The following is an 18,451-nucleotide window of genomic DNA, read 5'->3' on the forward strand; positions in this document are numbered from 1 at the left end:
GAAGCACCATTATTTTACCTACTTTTAAGAAAAGAAAATCTCTCCCAATTAAACTAAGACACGCCATTAACTATAAGAAGTATCCTCATTTTAAAAACGTTTAAACATCAAAAAACTTACCTCTTGGTTTAAAACAACCAATGGGTCAAAGAAGAAATCCCAAGAGAAATTAGGAAATATCTTGAGATGAATGAAAATGAAAATACAACATATCAAAATTTATGTGATGTAGCAAAGGCAGTGCTCAGAGGGAAATTTACAGGTCTAACTGCCTACATTAAAAAAGGAAAAAGGTAATAAATCAGTAATCTAACCTCACATCCTGAAAAAAAAAAAATAGCAAAGGAAGCACAAAGTATACCCAAAATGAGGAGAGGAAGTAAGTAAATAAAAAAGATTAGAGTGGGGAAAAAATGAGATAGAGAATTAAAAAACAATAGAGAGAATCAATAAAACCATAAGTTAGTTCTTTGAAAAGATAAATTTGTCAAACATTACCTAGATGAGAAAGGAAAAAAAAAACACAAATAACAAAAATCAGAAATGAAAGGGAGGTTACTTACTAATAAAAAAGCCTTGCATTTCTAAAACATAAAAAAAAGAAAGGAGGGACATTACTACCAACCCCACAGAAATATAAAGGCTTGTAAGAGGATATAAGGAACAATTGTATACCAACAAATTAGGCAACCTACATGAAATGGACAAATTCCTAGAAATACCCAAACTAACTAAACTAACTCAAGAAGACATAGAAGATCTCAACAGACCAATAACAAGAGATTAAAGAGTAATCAAAACCACCCAACTGAACTGGATATCCATATGCAAAAGAATGAAGGGGTTTCCTATCTCACACAATATACAAAGTTAACTAAAAATGGATCAAAGACCTAAATGTAAGAACTAGGACTATAAAACTCCTAGAAGAAAATGTAGGGAAGCATCTTCAGGATCTTGTGTTAGGCCATGGCTTTTAGATTTACACCCAAAGCACAAGCAACAAAAGAAAAAATAGATAAATGGTACTCCATCAAAATTTAAAACTTTTGTACATCAAAGAACTTCATCATGACATACGTACAAAAAAAGACAAGCTACAGAATAGGAAGAAATATTTGGGAACCACATATCTGATAAGGGTTTCATACCCAGAATTTATAAAGAAATTCATCAACTCAACAATAAAAAGACAAACAACCCAATTTAAAAATGTGCACAATAGCTCTACTAATGGAAGAAAAAATACATTGTTTTGCTCTGATGATTCTAAAATTGTACAGGCTTTATTGTGTTCACAGACAATTACCAAGAATGCTAATTAAATGCCAATGAACTAATTTTACTGTTTTTATATGACATGTACGAATTTCTAGGAGTGAAGGTGGTGGTGGTGCCTCCCATTACCTTCTGTCAAATACTTAAGCATTCTCGTTGATGTTGCCATCATCTGTTTAATGCTCCCAGTATATTTTCTCAATGTCTGTTTACTTAAAATGTTTTGGAATGACAAAACTAACAAACATTAAAATCTGAATTACAATGAAAAAAAAATGTGCAAAAGACTTGAATAAATGTTTCTCCAAAGAGGATATACAAATGGCTTAAAAGCACATGAAAAGATGCTCAACATAATTAGCTATTAGGGAAATGCAAGTCAAAATCACAATGAGATACCTACTAGAATGGCTACTGTTAAAAAAAAAAACAAACAGAAAACTCCAAGTGTTGGAAAGGATGTGGAGAAATAGGAATACTCGTTCATTGCTGGTGAGAATGTAAAACGGTGCAGCTGCTGTGGAAGACAATTTGACAATTCCTCAGAAAGCTAAGTATAGAATTACCATATGACACAGCAATCCCACTATTAAGTACCAAAAAGAATTGAAAGCAGAGACTCGAACAGATGTAGGCACACCAATATTCATAGAGTCATTGTTTACAATTGCCTAAAGATGGAAGCAACCTAGTGTCCATTAAGCAAAGAATGGATAAACAAAATGTGGTATATACACACAATGGAATATTATTTAGCCATAAAAAGGAATGGAGTTCTGATACATGCGACAACGTGGATGAATCTTGAAGATACCCTATTGAGTGAAATAAACCAGACACAAATATTGCATGAGCTCACTGATATGAAATAATTAGAATAAGCAAGCTCACAGAGTCAGAATCTAGAATATAGGTTACCAGAGGCTTGGTTGGGGGATGAGGGTATGGAGAATTAATCCTTAATTTGTTCAGAATTTCTATTGGGGTTGATTATAAAGTTTTGGTAATGGATGGTGGTAACAGTAGCACAACATTGTGAATGTAGTTAACGGCACTGAATGTGGTTAAAAGGGAAAATTTTAGGTCATATATATTTTACTATAATAAAAATTAAAAGAAAAAATATACGACTGTCTAACACAATGGACCCTATTATAAATAATGGACTATAATTAATAGTATAATCATAAAAACGTTCTTTCATAAATTATATCAACTATACCTCACTAATGCAAGGTGTATAATAATAGGGTGATATATGGGGAACTTTGTATTTTATATATTTTATGCATGATAGTTCTGTAAGCCTACAACTTCTCTAACAAAAACAATTATTAATATTTAAAAAAACAAAAAACAAATCTCCCAACAAAGAATAATCTAGGACAAGATGGTTGTACTGGTGAATTTTACTAAACATTCAAAGAAGAACAAACACAAATATTCCTCAAACTCTTCCAAAAAATTGAACAAGTGGGAAGACTTCCTAATTAATTTTATGAGGACAGCATCACCCTAATACCAAAGCCAGATAGAGAAATCAAAAGAAAAGAATATGACAGACCAATATCCCTTATGAATATAGATGCAAAAATCCTCAGCAAAATTCTAACAAACAGTCCAACAGCAAATTAAAAGAATTATACATGATGAACAACAGAGATTTATACCAAGTATGCAAGTATGGTTCAACATAAGAAAATCAATGTAATATACCACATTGACAGAATGGAGGGGAAAAAAAAGACAACATGATCATCTCAATTGATGCAGAAAAGGCATTTGCCAAAGTCCAGTAATCTTTCATAATAAAAACACTTATAAAAATAGGAATAGGAGGGAAGTTCCTCAAAATGATAAAGGGCATATAGGGAAAACCCATAGCAAACATCAGACTCAACAGTCAAAGACTAAAAGCTTTCCTCCTAAGATCAGGAAAAAGACAAGGATGCTCACTATCACCATTGCCACTCAACATTTTATTGGAAGTATTAACCAGAGCAATTAGGCAATAAAAAGGAAAAAAATCATCCAGATTGGAAAGGAAGAAGCAAAACTATCCCAATCCACAGATGACATGATCTGACAATACAGAAAATCCACAAGAATCTGTAAGAAAGCTACTAGAGCTAATGAATGAATTCAGCAAAGGGGTAAGGTACAAGATCAATATACAAAAATCAACGGTGCTTCCATACACCAGCAAGGAACAATCCAAAATGAAATCAAGAAAATAATTCCATTCACAATAGCAACTTAAACAATCAAATATCAAGGAATAAATTTAACCAAGGATGTAAAGGACTTGTACACAGAAAACTATAAACAATTACTGAAAGAAATAAAAGAAGACCTAAATAAATGGAAAGATATTCCATGTTCATAGATTGGAAGACTTAATATGGTTAAGATGTCAACACTACTCAAAGTGATTTACAGATTCAATGCAATCACAACCAAAATTCCAACAGCCTTCTTCACAGAAATGGAAAAGCTAATTGCCAAATTCATATCGAAGGGTAAGAGAAAGCCTGAAAAGCCAAAACCATCTTGAAAAAGAACAAAGTTTCAAAACTTATGACAAAGTTACAATGATAAATCAGTGTGGTACTGGCACAAGGACAGAAATATTTACTAATGGAATAGAATGGAAAGCACAGAAATAAACCCACCCAGCTACTGACAAGGAAGTAAAGTCTGCCCGAAGGAGAAAGAACAGTCTCTACAACAAATAGTGCTGGGAAAACTGGATATCCACATGCAAAAGAATGAAAGTGGGCTCCTACCTCACATTATACACAAAAACTAACTCAACATGTAGATCAACAACCTAATTAAAAGAGAAAATTATAAAACTCATAAGAAAATATACGGAATATCTTTAGGACCTTATATTAGACAACGGATTCTTAGACTTTACACCAAAAGCAGGAAAACAAAACAAAATAGGTAAATTGGACTTCAAAATTAAAAACTTGGGCATCTAAAGGCATTATAAAGAAAGTGAAAAGACAACAAACAGAATGGGAGAAAATAATATAAAACCATATGTCTGATAAGGATTTAATTTTCAGAATATATAAAGAACTCCTAAAACTCAACCAGAAAAGAGACAAACAAATAAATTTTAAAATGGGCAATTTAATAAGTCAAGTCCTTGATCTTGGGGCTTGCCCTTATGAAACTTATTCCTGCAAAGGAGAAGCTAAGCCTACTTATAATTATGCCTAAGAGTCGCCCCCCCCAGAGAACCTCTTTTGTGGCTTAGATGTGGCCTCTCTCTCTCAGCCAACTCTGCAAATAAACTCACCGCCCTCCTTTTATATATTTGTCTTTATTTTATTACTGATCTGCCCATACAATGGATAAAGGGAGTGTCATTCCCAAGGATTTCACAATAACACTGTCATAGATAAAAGCTATATAGTTATATAACCATCATCAAGAATCAAGTTTACTGGATTACAGTTCAAAAGATTCAGGTATTTCCTTCTAGCTATTCTAATACCCTAGAAACTAAAAAGGAATATCTGTGTAATGCATAAGAATAACCTCCAGAATGACCTCTTGACTCTATTTGAAATCTCTTAGCCACTGAAACTATTTTGTTTCATTTTATTTCCCCCTTTTGGTCAAGAAGGCATTCTCCATCCCATGACGCCAGGGCCAGGCTTATCCCTGGGAGTCATGTCCTATGTTGCCAGTGAGACTTACAGCCCTGGGAGTCATGAATTATATATTTAAATATGGTTAAAAGCGGAAATTTTAGGTTACGTAAATGTTATTAGTATAAAAATTAAAAAAAACAGGACTGTACAACTCAAACAGTGAACCCTAATGTAAACTATGGACTAAGGTTAATAGTGTAATTATAAAAACACTGTATCATCAGTTGTAACAAACAATTGTAACTAACAGGAAAAACTGTGTATTGGAGGTGGTATATAGGAACTCTGTATTTTCTGCATGAGTTTCCATAAACCTACAACTTGTCTAATAAAAAATATTAATAAAATAATTTAAAATGGGAGAATGGGAGAATGGGAAAACTATGAGGAAAAAAATGAAGTTCTGATACATATTACTACATGGATGAAACTTGAAAACATCATATAGAATGAGGTAATTCAGACACAAAGGTACAGATATTCTGTGATTTCACGTGTATGAAATACCTAGAATATTCAAATTCATAGAGATAGAAAGAGTGCAGGCTACCAGGGGCAGGGGATGAAGGAGGAGCAGGAATGGGGAGGAATTAATGCATAATGGGTAGAGGTTTCTATTAGAATGGGAAAGTTCTGGTAATGGATGGTAGTGATGGTACAGTAACACTGTGAATGTGATTAATCCCACTAAATGGTATGCTTGGCAATGGCTGCAATGGGAAAGTTTATGTTGTATATATGTTTCCTCAATTAAAAAAAAAAAATGACTAAAGAGACAATGACAATTAAATGCAATACATGATCTTAGACTGGATCTAATAATGGAGGAGAAAAATCCCAAAATGATATTATTGGGCCATATGAAAAAAATAAGAGTATATACTATAAGCTTTATATCAATATTAAATTTCTTGAACTTGATAACTGTACTTAAAATGGTTACCTAAGTGAATATACTTGTTCTTAAGAAATGTACATGAAAATATTAAGTGTTCAAAGAACATGATGTATACAACCTACTCTCACATATGTAGAAAACAGACGGATGGATGGATGGATGGATGGACGGATTGACAGAATGAGATAGATGAGAGACGATAGATAAGGAAGGAAGAAAGGAAGGGGGAAGGGAGGAAAGGAGGGGGAAGGGAGGGAGGAAGGAAGAAATGGCAATTGTGGCAAAATGTTAAGAATTGGCAGATCTCTTATTGAAATTATTTCAAAATTAAAAATTAAAAAAACACCACTTGGGTTCAAAGAAATAAGATTATTAAAAGAGGGTTAATTTTGCTGTATGCAGGCAGAAAATAAGAATTAGCCTTCATTGGAAGGCAGAGTAAATATAGGTAAAATTTCCAGTTCAGATTCTACTCTTTACATCATGTGCTATATGTGTAGAACATAAAATACAAAATAATTTATCTTCAATTTAAATACAAATCTGCTTAAATCTTACTTTGTTTTTTTCAGGAAGTGATGATGTCTGAATAACCAGATGAAGCCCACAATTCACCTGAAATTCAAAAATTAAACCATAAAAATGTGTTCTTAATTTAAATATATATATATATACACACACATATATACATTTATATTTCCAAAAATAATACCGAGAAAAATATAAAGAATAAAACAAGGTTTGTTTTCTGTTCGTTTTTGAAAAACGAACATGTTCTAAGGATTTGCTGAAAACAAAATCACAACTAAGAATTAAAAGGTTTTACTCCGATTTATTTCTCAAAATGTCGGCAGCAATTTAACCCTCTTCTTAGTACCTCACGCTTTCGACCCTTGCCATTTCAGGTCTAAATATATATCTCAGTGGTACCTGTGAAGGAGATGGAAGTGGTTATCGATAATAAATTGTTTTCTCAATTAATTAAAAAAAAGGAAATGAATGATTAAAGAATATATATGATCCTGAGCCTTTCACAGCAGACCAGCTCCACCTTCTGGGAAGCCGAGATCCTGGACGAGTCTTTCAGTACCCTTCATCTAATACTAAATACCCGCCGCCGCAAGTGCCTTGGTCCTGTCCGCCAGGCTCAAGTCTTGGTCAGACAATAGCCTAAGTAGACTCAGCGGTCCAGGTCCCAATAATACAGCCCATGATGTAGGACAAAGACGCCCGTTAGGAAGGACGATGTGAATAGAAGAAAGAGTAAGTAGGTTCCAACCTACGTTGTTCGCAGTCCGGCCAGACACAGAGCGGTATTTCCCGGGAATCATGGCAGGAGACAGTCCAGGATCTGTTAGGTCTACCTTCGAGGTGACGCTACAGCCCACAATTCACCTGAGACACTCAAGATCGAAAGGGGTCATCTCCCAGGCAACCCTCTCAGGGATTACCATGGAAACTACAATTTCCGGTCTGGTCCTCTCCCAAACCAACTGGCCGAAATAGCTGTAGTCTCTAGTTGTATTTGTGGGGTCCAGTGCGTCAGCACTTCCTAGTCCTATTCTCTTGGTCTCATAAAATCAGAGCCAGACTATTGGGAGGGGAATAAATTAGGGAAGAGGCTGGCCACACCGGTAGCTATGACAACCAGCATTTCCGGTCCGTTCCTCTTTATGGCCCGCCTCAACGCAACCCGCGCGAAATTTGTATCCCACTGCTTCTGATCAGTTGCTCTCGGGATGCATTGCTGGGAGGAGAAGCAAGCTATCGAGGAGGCGGATACTCTTCCTTTGGGGTCCCAGTTCTGCACTTCCCGTTATCGGAGGTAAGGGAAGAAAACAGGTACGGCCTGGAGTCTGCAGGCGAAGGGGGGAGTGGGGGAACCTGTCTTGCCCAGGCAGCCGCTAGGAGGGTGCCCGCATGCGGAGGGCTGGGGGACCACAGATCACCAGTACCAAGGGGGTCGCCATGATGGCCTGCTGCGTGGCTGCCAATTGCGGCAACATCACGAAATCTTGGAAGACGCTTTTCCGCTTCCCCAAGGACCCCGCGGTGCGGCTGCCGTGGGACCATTTTGTGCGGTGCGGCCGTGCGGACTGGTACGGGGGGGGGAATCACTGCTCCGTCATGTGTTCTGACAACTTCGCCCCTGCCTGTTTCGATATCTCTTCGAACTTGGGCTTCTCTCCGCACCTCAGGCTCGCGGTGGGTGCTGTGCCCACTCTGCACTGGGGTGCCGTCCCCAGAACCTTAGGGGAAAGAAGAGGGAGACCAAGCGGTCCCCGAAAATGGAGGAGAGCTTCAGGCGGCCAGGCATTCTAAGGCTGCCCCGGGTCCAGACTGTTGTATACTCCAGCCGGGAAGAGGGCTGCGGCTTCACGGGTAAAAGAAAACTCAGAAGGTCACAGAGGGTCATGGAAGGACCTCCGGACTGGGTTCTAGGCTCCTTCACTTAGCGTCCCCTTGGGAAAGGCTCCTCAACTCCAAAGTTTCTATTTTCTCATCTTTAAAATTAGCAGTGTGGTTTAGAAGGGATCTCCACCGTCCCATTTAGCATTAACAATTTGGAATTAAATGACCCAGTTAATTCTTTCTGCTTGCTCCTTCCCCCAAATTCATACGAACACGCAAGCATGTCCCTTGGAATATGAAATCTCCTTCATTCGCTGCTCCAGAGTTTTTAGATAGAAAATGTTTAATTTCAGCAAATCTCAAGGAATGGGGTGCTTGAAGCCGTGTTTCATTAACGTATTACATAAGCTTGAGGAAACATGGATTATACATGTCAAAGATTGGGGATGGGCTGGGATACGGGAGTTACTGATATAGATAGGGCTTGTTAATAAACACTTTCCACCCCTGAACTTCCCTTTTAACTGATACTAGCTGCCTTTAAGTTAAATATTTCTAGTGAGCTGAATTTCCACATCTTGCCCTCTTCTTTTGCCTATTTTTCTAATCCTTATAAGTACTGATTATATTTATTTTGCAGCTGATCTCTACTACCTTCTTCCCTACTTCCCATCTTCAAGAAGACTTCTCAGTCTTCTTTGAGATAATCAGATTTCTGTCTTATCATGAGTATATGGATTAAATGATGGTTCTTAATTGAATCTAAGTGGTGTTCATTTCTGGAGATGGAAGAGTTTACCAAGAAGTCCAAGGACCTGAAACTTATTTGTGCTTTGAATATGCAGAGGTATTCACAGAATTTTTGAGCTGAAGGAAACCTGAGCCATCTAATCCAAACCCTCGGTGTGTGCATGAGGAAGCCAATCCAGGGTGTTCTAGTTTGCTAATGCTGCCGGGATGCAAAACACCAGAGATGGATTGGCTTTTATAAAACGGGGTTTATTTGGTTACACATTTACAGTCTTAAGGCCATAAAGTGTCCAAGGTAATGCATCAACAATTGGGTACCTTCACTGGAGGATGGCCAATGGTGTCTGGAAAACCTCTGTTAGCTGGGAAGGCATATGGCTGGTGTCTCCTCCAAAGTTCTGGTTTCAAAATGGCTTTCTCCCAGGACATTCCTCTCTAGGCTGCAGTTCCTCAAAAATGTCACTCTTAGTTGCTCTTGGGGCATTTGTCCTCTCTTAGCTTCTCTGGAGCAAGAGTCTGCTTTCAACGGCTGTCTTCAAGCTGACTCTCATCTGCAGCTCCTGTGCTTTCTTCCAAGTGCTTTCTTCCTCTTGGCTGTAGCTCCTCTTCAAAAGGTCAGTCTCAGCTGCACTGAGTTCCTTCTGTTTGTCAGCTCATTTATATGGCTCCACTGATCAAGACCCACCCTGAATGAGTGGGGCCATGCCTCCATGGAAATATCTCATCAAAGTTATTGTAGGTGACTACAGTTGGGTGGGGCACATTTCCAAGCAGACAACCTAATCCAAAGGTTCCAACTTAATCCCCACTAATATGTCTGCCCCACAAGATTGCATCAAAGAAGATGGCTTTTTCTAGGGGACATAATACAATCAAACCAGCACACAGGGATTTAATAATTTCAAAGATCTGTAATCCTTGATCTAGGACTAATTTCTAGATTAACACTTTTTCTGCAGTACCAACCTGCTTTCTACCTTGGGATGGGTGCTTAGGACCCTTTAATGGAATCCTACAATTATTAGGATAAAGAACAAAATTATTAATGAGCTATATGGCCCTTCATGCCCCTTGCCCCTGCCTACCACACCAGTCATGCTGATCTTCTCAGGTCTTGAATATAGTATATTCCTTCCTACCAACAAGCCTTTGCTCATCAGTTCCTTGCAGTACCATGGTATTATGCCTCTCCCATTCCCCATCATCACCAGTAAGTCCATTTCCTTCAAAAATCAGCTCAAATGTCTTTCCCTCTTAAGTCCCTAATTATATACTCCTATTCTCCTACTGCAAAAACACTTATTATGTCATGAAATAATTATGTAGTTTGCCTAATGTTTGTCTTACATGTTAGAATGTAAGCTCCCTGAGAGCAGAGATTATGTGTGATTTATTTTCCATTGTAGCCGCAGTGCCTAGAACAATGTTTTGCAATTTAAGGAGTTGAATAAATATTTGTGGAATGATTAAGTGACCATAAGAACAATTTGTGTTACAATAGAATTTTCAATTTTCAATTTTCAATTCCCTGCTAGTTTCTCTCACTGTCAAGACATCTGCCCTTCGCATGAACTATCTACCACCATTGATACCTACCCAAACTTTTTACCCAAGCTTATATATGTGTATCTATATATAGGTAAATGTAAATATGTAGTAAAATAAATAACAAATGCTAAACATGTGCCTCACACACATCCTTACCCCATTTTTCTTCCCCATAATTATTACCACCTAGTCAAAAATTGGTAGCAGAAAAGCGAGACTAGTGAAACAACCAAAGATTTTATAATATAATAAAGACTAGTAGTTGAGAAACAAATACAGAATAGATACCAAATCTGTTCTCCAATTAGTAAATGTATCTAACCAGCATTTTAACTTTCCATATTACCTTAAAATGCTTGCAGAGTTATTAGGAAACTGTAGGTTCCAAGTCACTTTAAAAGTATGTAAGGTAATAACAAAAGCTAATTTAGAGTTGATAGCAATGAATTTTTAGCCTGATTTGGATAGGGAACCCAGTAACATTGCTAACAGAGTGTGTGCCACTTCTCACTCTTTTCCCCATTAGTGCTTTTGTTTCCAATCCCAGTACCAACTGACTTAACATGAAATTTTGAATCACTCTTTAACATTTATTGAGGAGCTACTGTATATACTGTTCTGGGTTCTTGGTACTATATATAGATAAATATCAGTACTCTTTAGGGAGCTTAAGAAGAGAATAGGAGCCACCTCCAAGAAAGGAAGGGGACTCTGAGGAGCACCATATACTGTCTGATTTTTGCCTCATGCTGCTGTGATTTTTGTTTTTCCTTAAATGTCAATTTTGCCTCATTTTCTTTTTTAATTCAACTATTTTTAACTGTTTAATTGAAGTATAGCAAATATACAGAAGAATGCATATCTTAAGTGGTTAGCTCATGAAATTATCAGGACATACTTGTATAACCACAAACCATATCAAAGAAATAGAATGTGACAAACACCACAGGAGCCCCTATATCACCTCAATCTGCAATCCCTTCCCCTTCCTCAAAGGTAATCAAGTTTGCATTTTTTTGAACTTCATGAAAGTGGAATCATACTGTAGGCATTCTTTTGTGTCTGCCTTCTTTTATATTTGTGAGATTTATCCATATTGTTGCATTTAGCAGTAGTTTTTTTTCCTTATCATATAGTATTCCATTGTATGAATATGCCAGAATTTGTTTATCTGTTCTGTTGTTGTATATTTGGGTTGTTACAAGTTTGGCACTATTATAAATAATGCTGCTATAAGCATTTTGTCTTTTGGTTCACATGTCCACACATTTCTGATGGTGTATACCTAGAATTGCTGGGTCATGGGTGGGGATATAGTAAACTTTAATAGATAATGCCAAATAGTTTTCTAAAACAGCTGTACCAATTTACATTCTACCAGCAGTATATGAGAGTTTATGTTGTTCCATATTCTTGCCAATGCTTGGATTGTCAGTTTTTCTCATTTGAATCTTTCTGCAAGGTGGGGAGTAGTGTTTTATTTTGCTTTTTCCTGATTACTGATGAAATTAGTAATGAAACAGCTTTTCCAATGTTTGTTGACATTTAGATAGCCTCTTTGGTGATGCCTGTTCAGGTCTATCCCATCTTCCTGTTGACTATCTGTCCTTCTCTTGCTGATTTAGAGTTCTTAGTAAGTTCCGGCTTTAAATTTATTTTATATGTATTTTAAATACCCCACTCTTCTTAGTGGTATCTTTTGATGTACTTAAGTTCTTAATTTTAATGTAGTCCAATTTTGCCAATTGTTTTTACTAATTACCAATTTACCAGTCCTTTTTTTTAATGCTTAATTCTTACAACATCCTACTATGTTATTTTCTAGAAACTTTATTATTTTTACTTTTCACATTCAGAGCTACAATCCATTTGGAATTGAATTTTGTATATGGTGTGAGGTACTGTTCAAGTTTCACTTTTTTTCCTCATATAGATACTCAGTTGACTGAGGACCTTTCATTGAAAAGGCTAGTATTTCCTCATTGCCCTGCAGTGTGAATTTTGTCACAAATCAAGTGTCCATATAGACACAGGTCTGTTTCCACATTTTTGTGTCTCTATATGATTCAAATTTTTCTCAATGGTAAATGTATTCTGTTGTAAAGGGAATAAAACTCATTCTTTAAAGCCTGATTTAACTACTAAAACTCCATTTTATCAAGCCTACATCTGTTTTGTAAAGAAACATTCATATTCTAGACTTTTATAAAGCTTGGCTTGGAAGAGTGGAAATTGATCATAATTCTATAGTCACAAATAAAGATCAGCCCTTTAAAATTTTATTTGGAACAGAAGCCACTCAACTCACTCGGAACTGCACGACTGAGTGCGCATGCCAGCCCAAGATCCCCTGCAGCCGGAAGGTTACAGCCGCGGGAGCCCTGGAGGAGGCAGCGGCAGCCGAGGCCCAAGCAGCAGCGCCGGGGAAAGTAGCAGGAAGACAAAAGTGTGCTCTCCTAGGAATTTGGCACTGGAGAAAGAAGCTTCCGAGAATCCATTGTACACTGCAGCAACCTCAGTGTCCAGAGACCTATCGCCCCTGCACCCAAAGCTGAACTTGCAAGCTCTGGCCTCTGGGCTGTGCTTGACCTCCATGCCCTCTGTACCAGCTTTATTTGTTCTTACCCAGGCGGAGGCATCAGAGTTTTGAATATGCGTGTATTAACATTTTGGAGATTGCTCAGCAGCCAAACCTGAACACAGGCAGGCCACTAAAATGAGGGATCATTGAAGGATTACAAGCAGATGTGTGACATGATGTGATTTATGGCTTAAAATGAATACTCTAAGGTGGGGCAAGATGGCGGATTGGTGAGCTGTATGTTTTAGATACTCTTCCAGGAAAGTAGGTAGAAAGCCAGGAACTGCGTGGACTGGACACCACAGAGCAATTTGACTTTGGCCATACTTCATACAACACTCATGAACACGTCGAACTGCTGAGATCAGCGAAATCTGTAAGTTTTTGTGGCTGGGGACCCACACCCCTCCCTGCCAGGCTCACTCCCGTGGGAGGAGGGGCTGTCAGCTCCAGGAAGGAGAAGGGAGAACTGCAGTGGCAGCCCGTATTGGAAACTCATTCTACTGATCCAAACTCCAACCATAGATAGACTGAGACCAGACACCAGAGAATCTGAGAGCAGCCAGCCCAGCAGAGAGGAGACAGGCATAGAAAAAAACTCCAGAATAAAAGCAGAGGATTTTTGGAGTTCTGGTGAACATAGAAAGGGGAAGGGCAGAGCTCAGGCCCTGAGGCTCATATGCACATCCCGAAGAACAACTGATCTCTCTGCCCTGTGGACCTTTCCTTAATGGCCCTAATTGCTTTGTCTCTTAGCATTTCAATAACTTATTAAATCTGTGAGCAGGGCCCTTGTTTTTTTCTAATCTTTTTTTCTTTTTCTAAAACAATTACTCTAAGAAGCCCAATGCAGAAAGCCTCAAAGACTTGCAATTTGGGCAGGTCAAGACAAGAGCAGAACTAAGAGAGCTCTGAGACAAAAGGCAATAATCCAGTGGCTGAGAAAATTCACTAAACACCACAACTTCCCAAGAAAAGTGGGGTGTCCGCTCACAGCCATCATCCTGGTGGACAGGAAACACTCCTGCCCATCGCCAGCCCAGAGCTGCCCCAGACAACCCAGTGTGACGGAAGCCCTTCAAATAACAGGCACACACCACAAAACTGGGCGTGGACATTAGCCTTCCCTGCACCCTCAGTTGGTTGTCCCAGAGTTGGGAAGGTGGAGCAGTGTGAATTAATAAAGCCCCATTCAGCCATCATTTCAGCAGACTGGGAGCTGCCCTACACAGCCCAGCAGCCCAGAACCGCCCTGGGGGGGATGGCACTCACCTGTGACATAGCACAGTCATCTGTCAACAGAGGACCAGGGGGTGCACGGCCTGGAAGAGGGACCCACTCGCAAGTCTCAGGAGCCATACGCCAATACCAAGGACTTGTGGGTCAGTGGGAGAGACGAACTGTGGCAGGACTGAACTGAAGGTTTAGACTATTTCAGTAGCTTTCAAACTCCAGGAACACCAGGGAGATTTGATTGTACGAGCCACCCCTTCTCCCTGACCACCCAGACACATGCCCCATACACAGGGCAGGCAACACCAGCTACACACGCAAGCTTGGTACACCAATTGGACCCCAAAAGACTCACTCCCTCACTCACCACAAAGGCAAAGCAGGGAAGAACTGGCTTGTGGAGAACAGGTGGCTCGTGGACACCACCTGCTGGTTAGTTAGAGAAAGTGTACTCCACGAAGCTGTAGATCTGATAAATTAGAGATAAGGACTTCAATTGGTCTACAAATCCTAAAAGAACCCTATAAAGTTAAGCAAATGCCAAGAGGCCAAAAACAACAGAACATTCTAAAGCATATGAAAAAAACAGACGATATGGATAACCCAAGCCCAAGCAACCAAATCAAAACATCAGAAGAGACACAGCACCTAGAGCAACTACTCAAAGAACTAAAGATGAACAATGAGACCATAGTATGGGATACAAAGGATATCAAGAAGACCCTAGAAGAGCATAAAGAAGACATTGCAAGACTAAATAAAAAAATAGATGATCTTATGGAAATTAAAGAAACTGTTGACCAAACTAAAAAGATTCTGGATACTCACAGTACAAGACTAGAGGAAGTTGAACAATGAATCAGTGACCTGGAAGATGACAGAATGGAAAATGAAAGCACAAAAGAAAGAATGGGGGAAAAATTCAAAAAAATCAAAACGGACCTCAGGGATATGATAGATAATATGAAACGTCTGAATATAAGACTCATTGGTGTTCCAGAAGGGGAAGAAAAGGGTAAAGTTCTAGGAAGAGTATTCAAAGAAATTGTTGGGGAAAACTTCCCAAATCTTCTAAACGACATAAATACACAAATCATAAACACCCAGCGAACTGCAAATAGAATAAATCCAAATAAACCCACTCCAAGACATCTTCTGATCACACTGTCAAACACAGAACAGAAGGAGCAAGTTATGAAAGCAGCAAGAGAAAATCAATTCACCACACACAAAGGAAACAGCATAAGACTAAGTAGTGACTACTCAGCAGCCACCCTGGAGTCGAGAAGGCAGTGGCATGACATATTTAAAATTCTGAGTGAGAAAAATTTCCAACCAAGAATACTTTGTCCAGCAAAGCTCTCCTTCAAATTTGAGGGAGAGCTTAAATTTTTCACAGACAAACAAATGCTGAGAGAATTTGCTAACAAGAGACCTTCCCTACTGGAGATACTAAAGGGAGCCCTACAGACAGAGAAACAAAGAAAGGAGAGAGAGACTTGGAGAAAGGTTCAGTACTAAAGAGATTCGGTATGGGTACAATAAAGGATATTAATAGAGAGAGGGGAAAAATATATATGACAAACATAAACCAAAGGATAAGATGGCTGATTCAAGAAATGCCTTCACGGTTATAACATTGAATGTAAATGGATTAAACTCTGCAATTAAAAGATATAGATTCACAGAATGGATTTAAAAAAAAGAACCATCAATATGTTGCATACAAGAGACTCATCTTAGACACAGGGACACAAAGAAATTGAAAGTGAAAGGATGGAAAAAAATATTTCATGCAAGCTACAGCCAAAAGAAAGCAGGTGTAGCAATATTAATCTCAGATAAAATAGACTTTAAATGCAGGGATGTTTTGAGAGACAAAGAAGGCCACTACATACTAATAAAAGGGGCAATTCAACAAGAAGAAATAACAATCATAAATGTTTATGCACCCAATCAAGGTGCCACAAAATACATGAGAGAAACACTGGCAAAACTAAAGGAAGCAATTGATGTTTCCACAATAATTGTGGGAGCCTTCAACACATCACTCTCTCCTATAGATAGATCAACCAGACAGAAGACCAATAAGGAAATTGAAAACCTAAACAATCTGATAGATGAATTGGATTTAACAGACATATATAGAACATTACATCCCAAATCACCAGGATACACATACTTTTCTAGTGCTCGCGGAACTTTCTCCAGGATAGATCATATGCTGGGACATAAAACAAGGCTCAATAAATTTAAAAAGATTGAAATTATTCAAAGCACATTCTCTGACCACAATGGAATAGAATTAGAAGTCAATAACCATCAGAGACTTAGAAAATTCACAAATACCTGGAAGTTAAACAACACACTCCTAAACAATCAGTGGGTTAAAGAAGAAATAGCAAGAGAAATTGCTAAATATATAGAGACGAATGAAAATGAGAACACAACATACAAAAACCTATGGGATGCAGCAAAAGCAGTACTGAGGGGGAAATTTATAGCACTAAACGCATATATTAAAAAAGGAAGAAAGAGCCAAAATCAAAGAACTAATGGATCAACTGAAGAAGCTAGAAAATGAACAGCAAACCAATCCTAAACCAAGTAGAAGAAAAGAAATAACAAGGATTAAAGCAGAAATAAATGACATAGAGAACAAAAAAAACAATAGAGAGGATAAATATCACCAAAAGTTGGTTCTTTGAGAAGATCAACAAGATTGACAAGCCCCTAGCTAGACTGACAAAATCAAAAAGAAGACCCATATAAACAAAATAATGAATGAAAACGGTGACAACTGCAGATCCCGACAAAATTAAAAAAATTGTAAGAGGATACTATGAACACCTGTATGACAACAAACTGGATAATGTAGAAGAAATGGACAATTTCCTGGAAACATATGAACAACCTAGACTGACCAGAGAAGAAATAGAAGACCTCAACCAACCCATAATAAGCAAAGAGATCCAATCAGTCATCAGAAATCTTCCCACAAATAAATGACCAGGGCCAGATGGCTTCACAGGGGAATTCTACCAAACTTTCCAGAAAGAACTGACACCAGTCTTACTTAAACTCTTTCAAAACATTGAAAAAAATGGAACACTACCTAACTCGTTTTATGAAGCTAACATCAATCTAATACCAAAACCAGGCAAAGATGCTACAAAAAAGGAAAACTACCGGCCAATCTCCCTAATGAATATAGATCCAAAAATCCTCAACAAAATACTTGCAAATCGAATCCAAAGACACATTAAAAAAATCATACACCATGACCAAGTGGGGTTCATTCCAGGCATGCAAGGATGGTTCAACATAAGAAAATCAATCAATGTATTACAACACATTAACAATTCAAAAGGGAAAAATCAAATGATCATCTCAATAGATGCTGAGAAAGCATTTGACAAAATCCGACATCCATTTTTGATAAAAACACTTCAAAAGGTAGGAATTGAAGGAAACTTCCTCAACATGATAAAGAGCATATATGAAAACCCCACAGCCAGCATAGTACTCAATGGTGAGAGACTGAAAGCCTTCCCTCTAAGATCAGGAACAAGACAAGGATGCCCGCTATCACCACTGTTATTCAACATTGTTCTGTAAGTGCTAGCCAGGGCAATCCGGCAAGACAAAGAAATATAAGGCATCCAAATTGGAAAAGAAGAAGTAAAACTGTCATTGTTTGCAGATGATATGATCTTATATCTGGAAAACCCTGAGAAATCGACAATACAGCTACTAGAGCTAATAAACAAATTTAGCAAAGTAGCGGGATACAAGATTAATGCACATAAGTCAGTAATGTTTCTATATGCTAGAAATGAACAAACTGAAGAGACACTCAAGAAAAAGATACCATTTTCAATAGCAACTAAAAAAATCAAGTACCTAGGAATAAAGTTAACCAAAGATGTAAAAGACCTATACAAAGAAAAGATGGAAAAATATTCCATGTTCATGGATAGGAAGGCTAAATGTCATTAAGATGTCAATTCTACCCAAACTCATCTACAGATTCAATGCAATCCCAATCAAAATTCCAACAACCTACTTTGCAGACTTGGAAAAGCTAGTTATCAAATTTATTTGGAAAAGGAAGATGCCTTGAATTGCTAAAGACACTCTAAA

General features: G+C 37.9%; 3 protein-coding genes across 4 annotated transcripts in view; 2 read left to right on the forward strand and 1 right to left on the reverse strand.

Annotated features, from left to right (window-relative positions):
* Positions 1–7,461, reverse strand: part of LRRC49 (leucine rich repeat containing 49) — a 256,724-nt gene extending 249,263 nt beyond the window's left edge. Inside the window, exons 1-2 of one of the 2 annotated variants that reach the window (XM_037833528.1) lie at positions 7,128–7,461; positions 6,403–6,459 (exon numbers count right to left, since the gene is read on the reverse strand). In XM_037833528.1, coding sequence (XP_037689456.1) covers positions 6,403–6,459; positions 7,128–7,175 — 105 coding nt within the window. In that variant the 5' untranslated portion in view covers positions 7,176–7,461. Of the gene's footprint in view, positions 1–6,402; positions 6,460–7,123 lie in introns of both variants that reach the window. The other variant, XM_037833529.1, reaches the window with a different exon arrangement.
* A 105-nt stretch (positions 7,462–7,566) lies between these two features.
* The window catches only part of LARP6 (La ribonucleoprotein 6, translational regulator), a 70,005-nt gene continuing 59,120 nt past the window's right edge, over positions 7,567–18,451 (forward strand). The window contains exon 1 of the mRNA XM_037833531.1: positions 7,567–7,669. The gene's annotated coding sequence lies outside the window, so the exon portion shown is untranslated. The remainder of the gene's footprint in view (positions 7,670–18,451) is intronic.
* THAP10 (THAP domain containing 10) lies at positions 7,688–8,405 on the forward strand. Its single transcript, XM_037833532.1, has one exon. It carries the CDS (start codon positions 7,765–7,767, stop codon positions 8,164–8,166), a length of 402 nt encoding a protein of 133 aa, XP_037689460.1. The 5' UTR covers positions 7,688–7,764; the 3' UTR covers positions 8,167–8,405.

This window comes from Choloepus didactylus, chromosome 4, assembly GCF_015220235.1.
Source record: "Choloepus didactylus isolate mChoDid1 chromosome 4, mChoDid1.pri, whole genome shotgun sequence".
NCBI lineage: Eukaryota > Metazoa > Chordata > Mammalia > Pilosa > Megalonychidae > Choloepus > Choloepus didactylus.

Excerpts from the sequence above, each read along its gene's own strand:
- THAP10 (XM_037833532.1), top strand. The coding sequence starts at position 7,765 with ATGCGGAGGGCTGGGGGACCACAGATCACCAGTACCAAGGGGGTCGCC.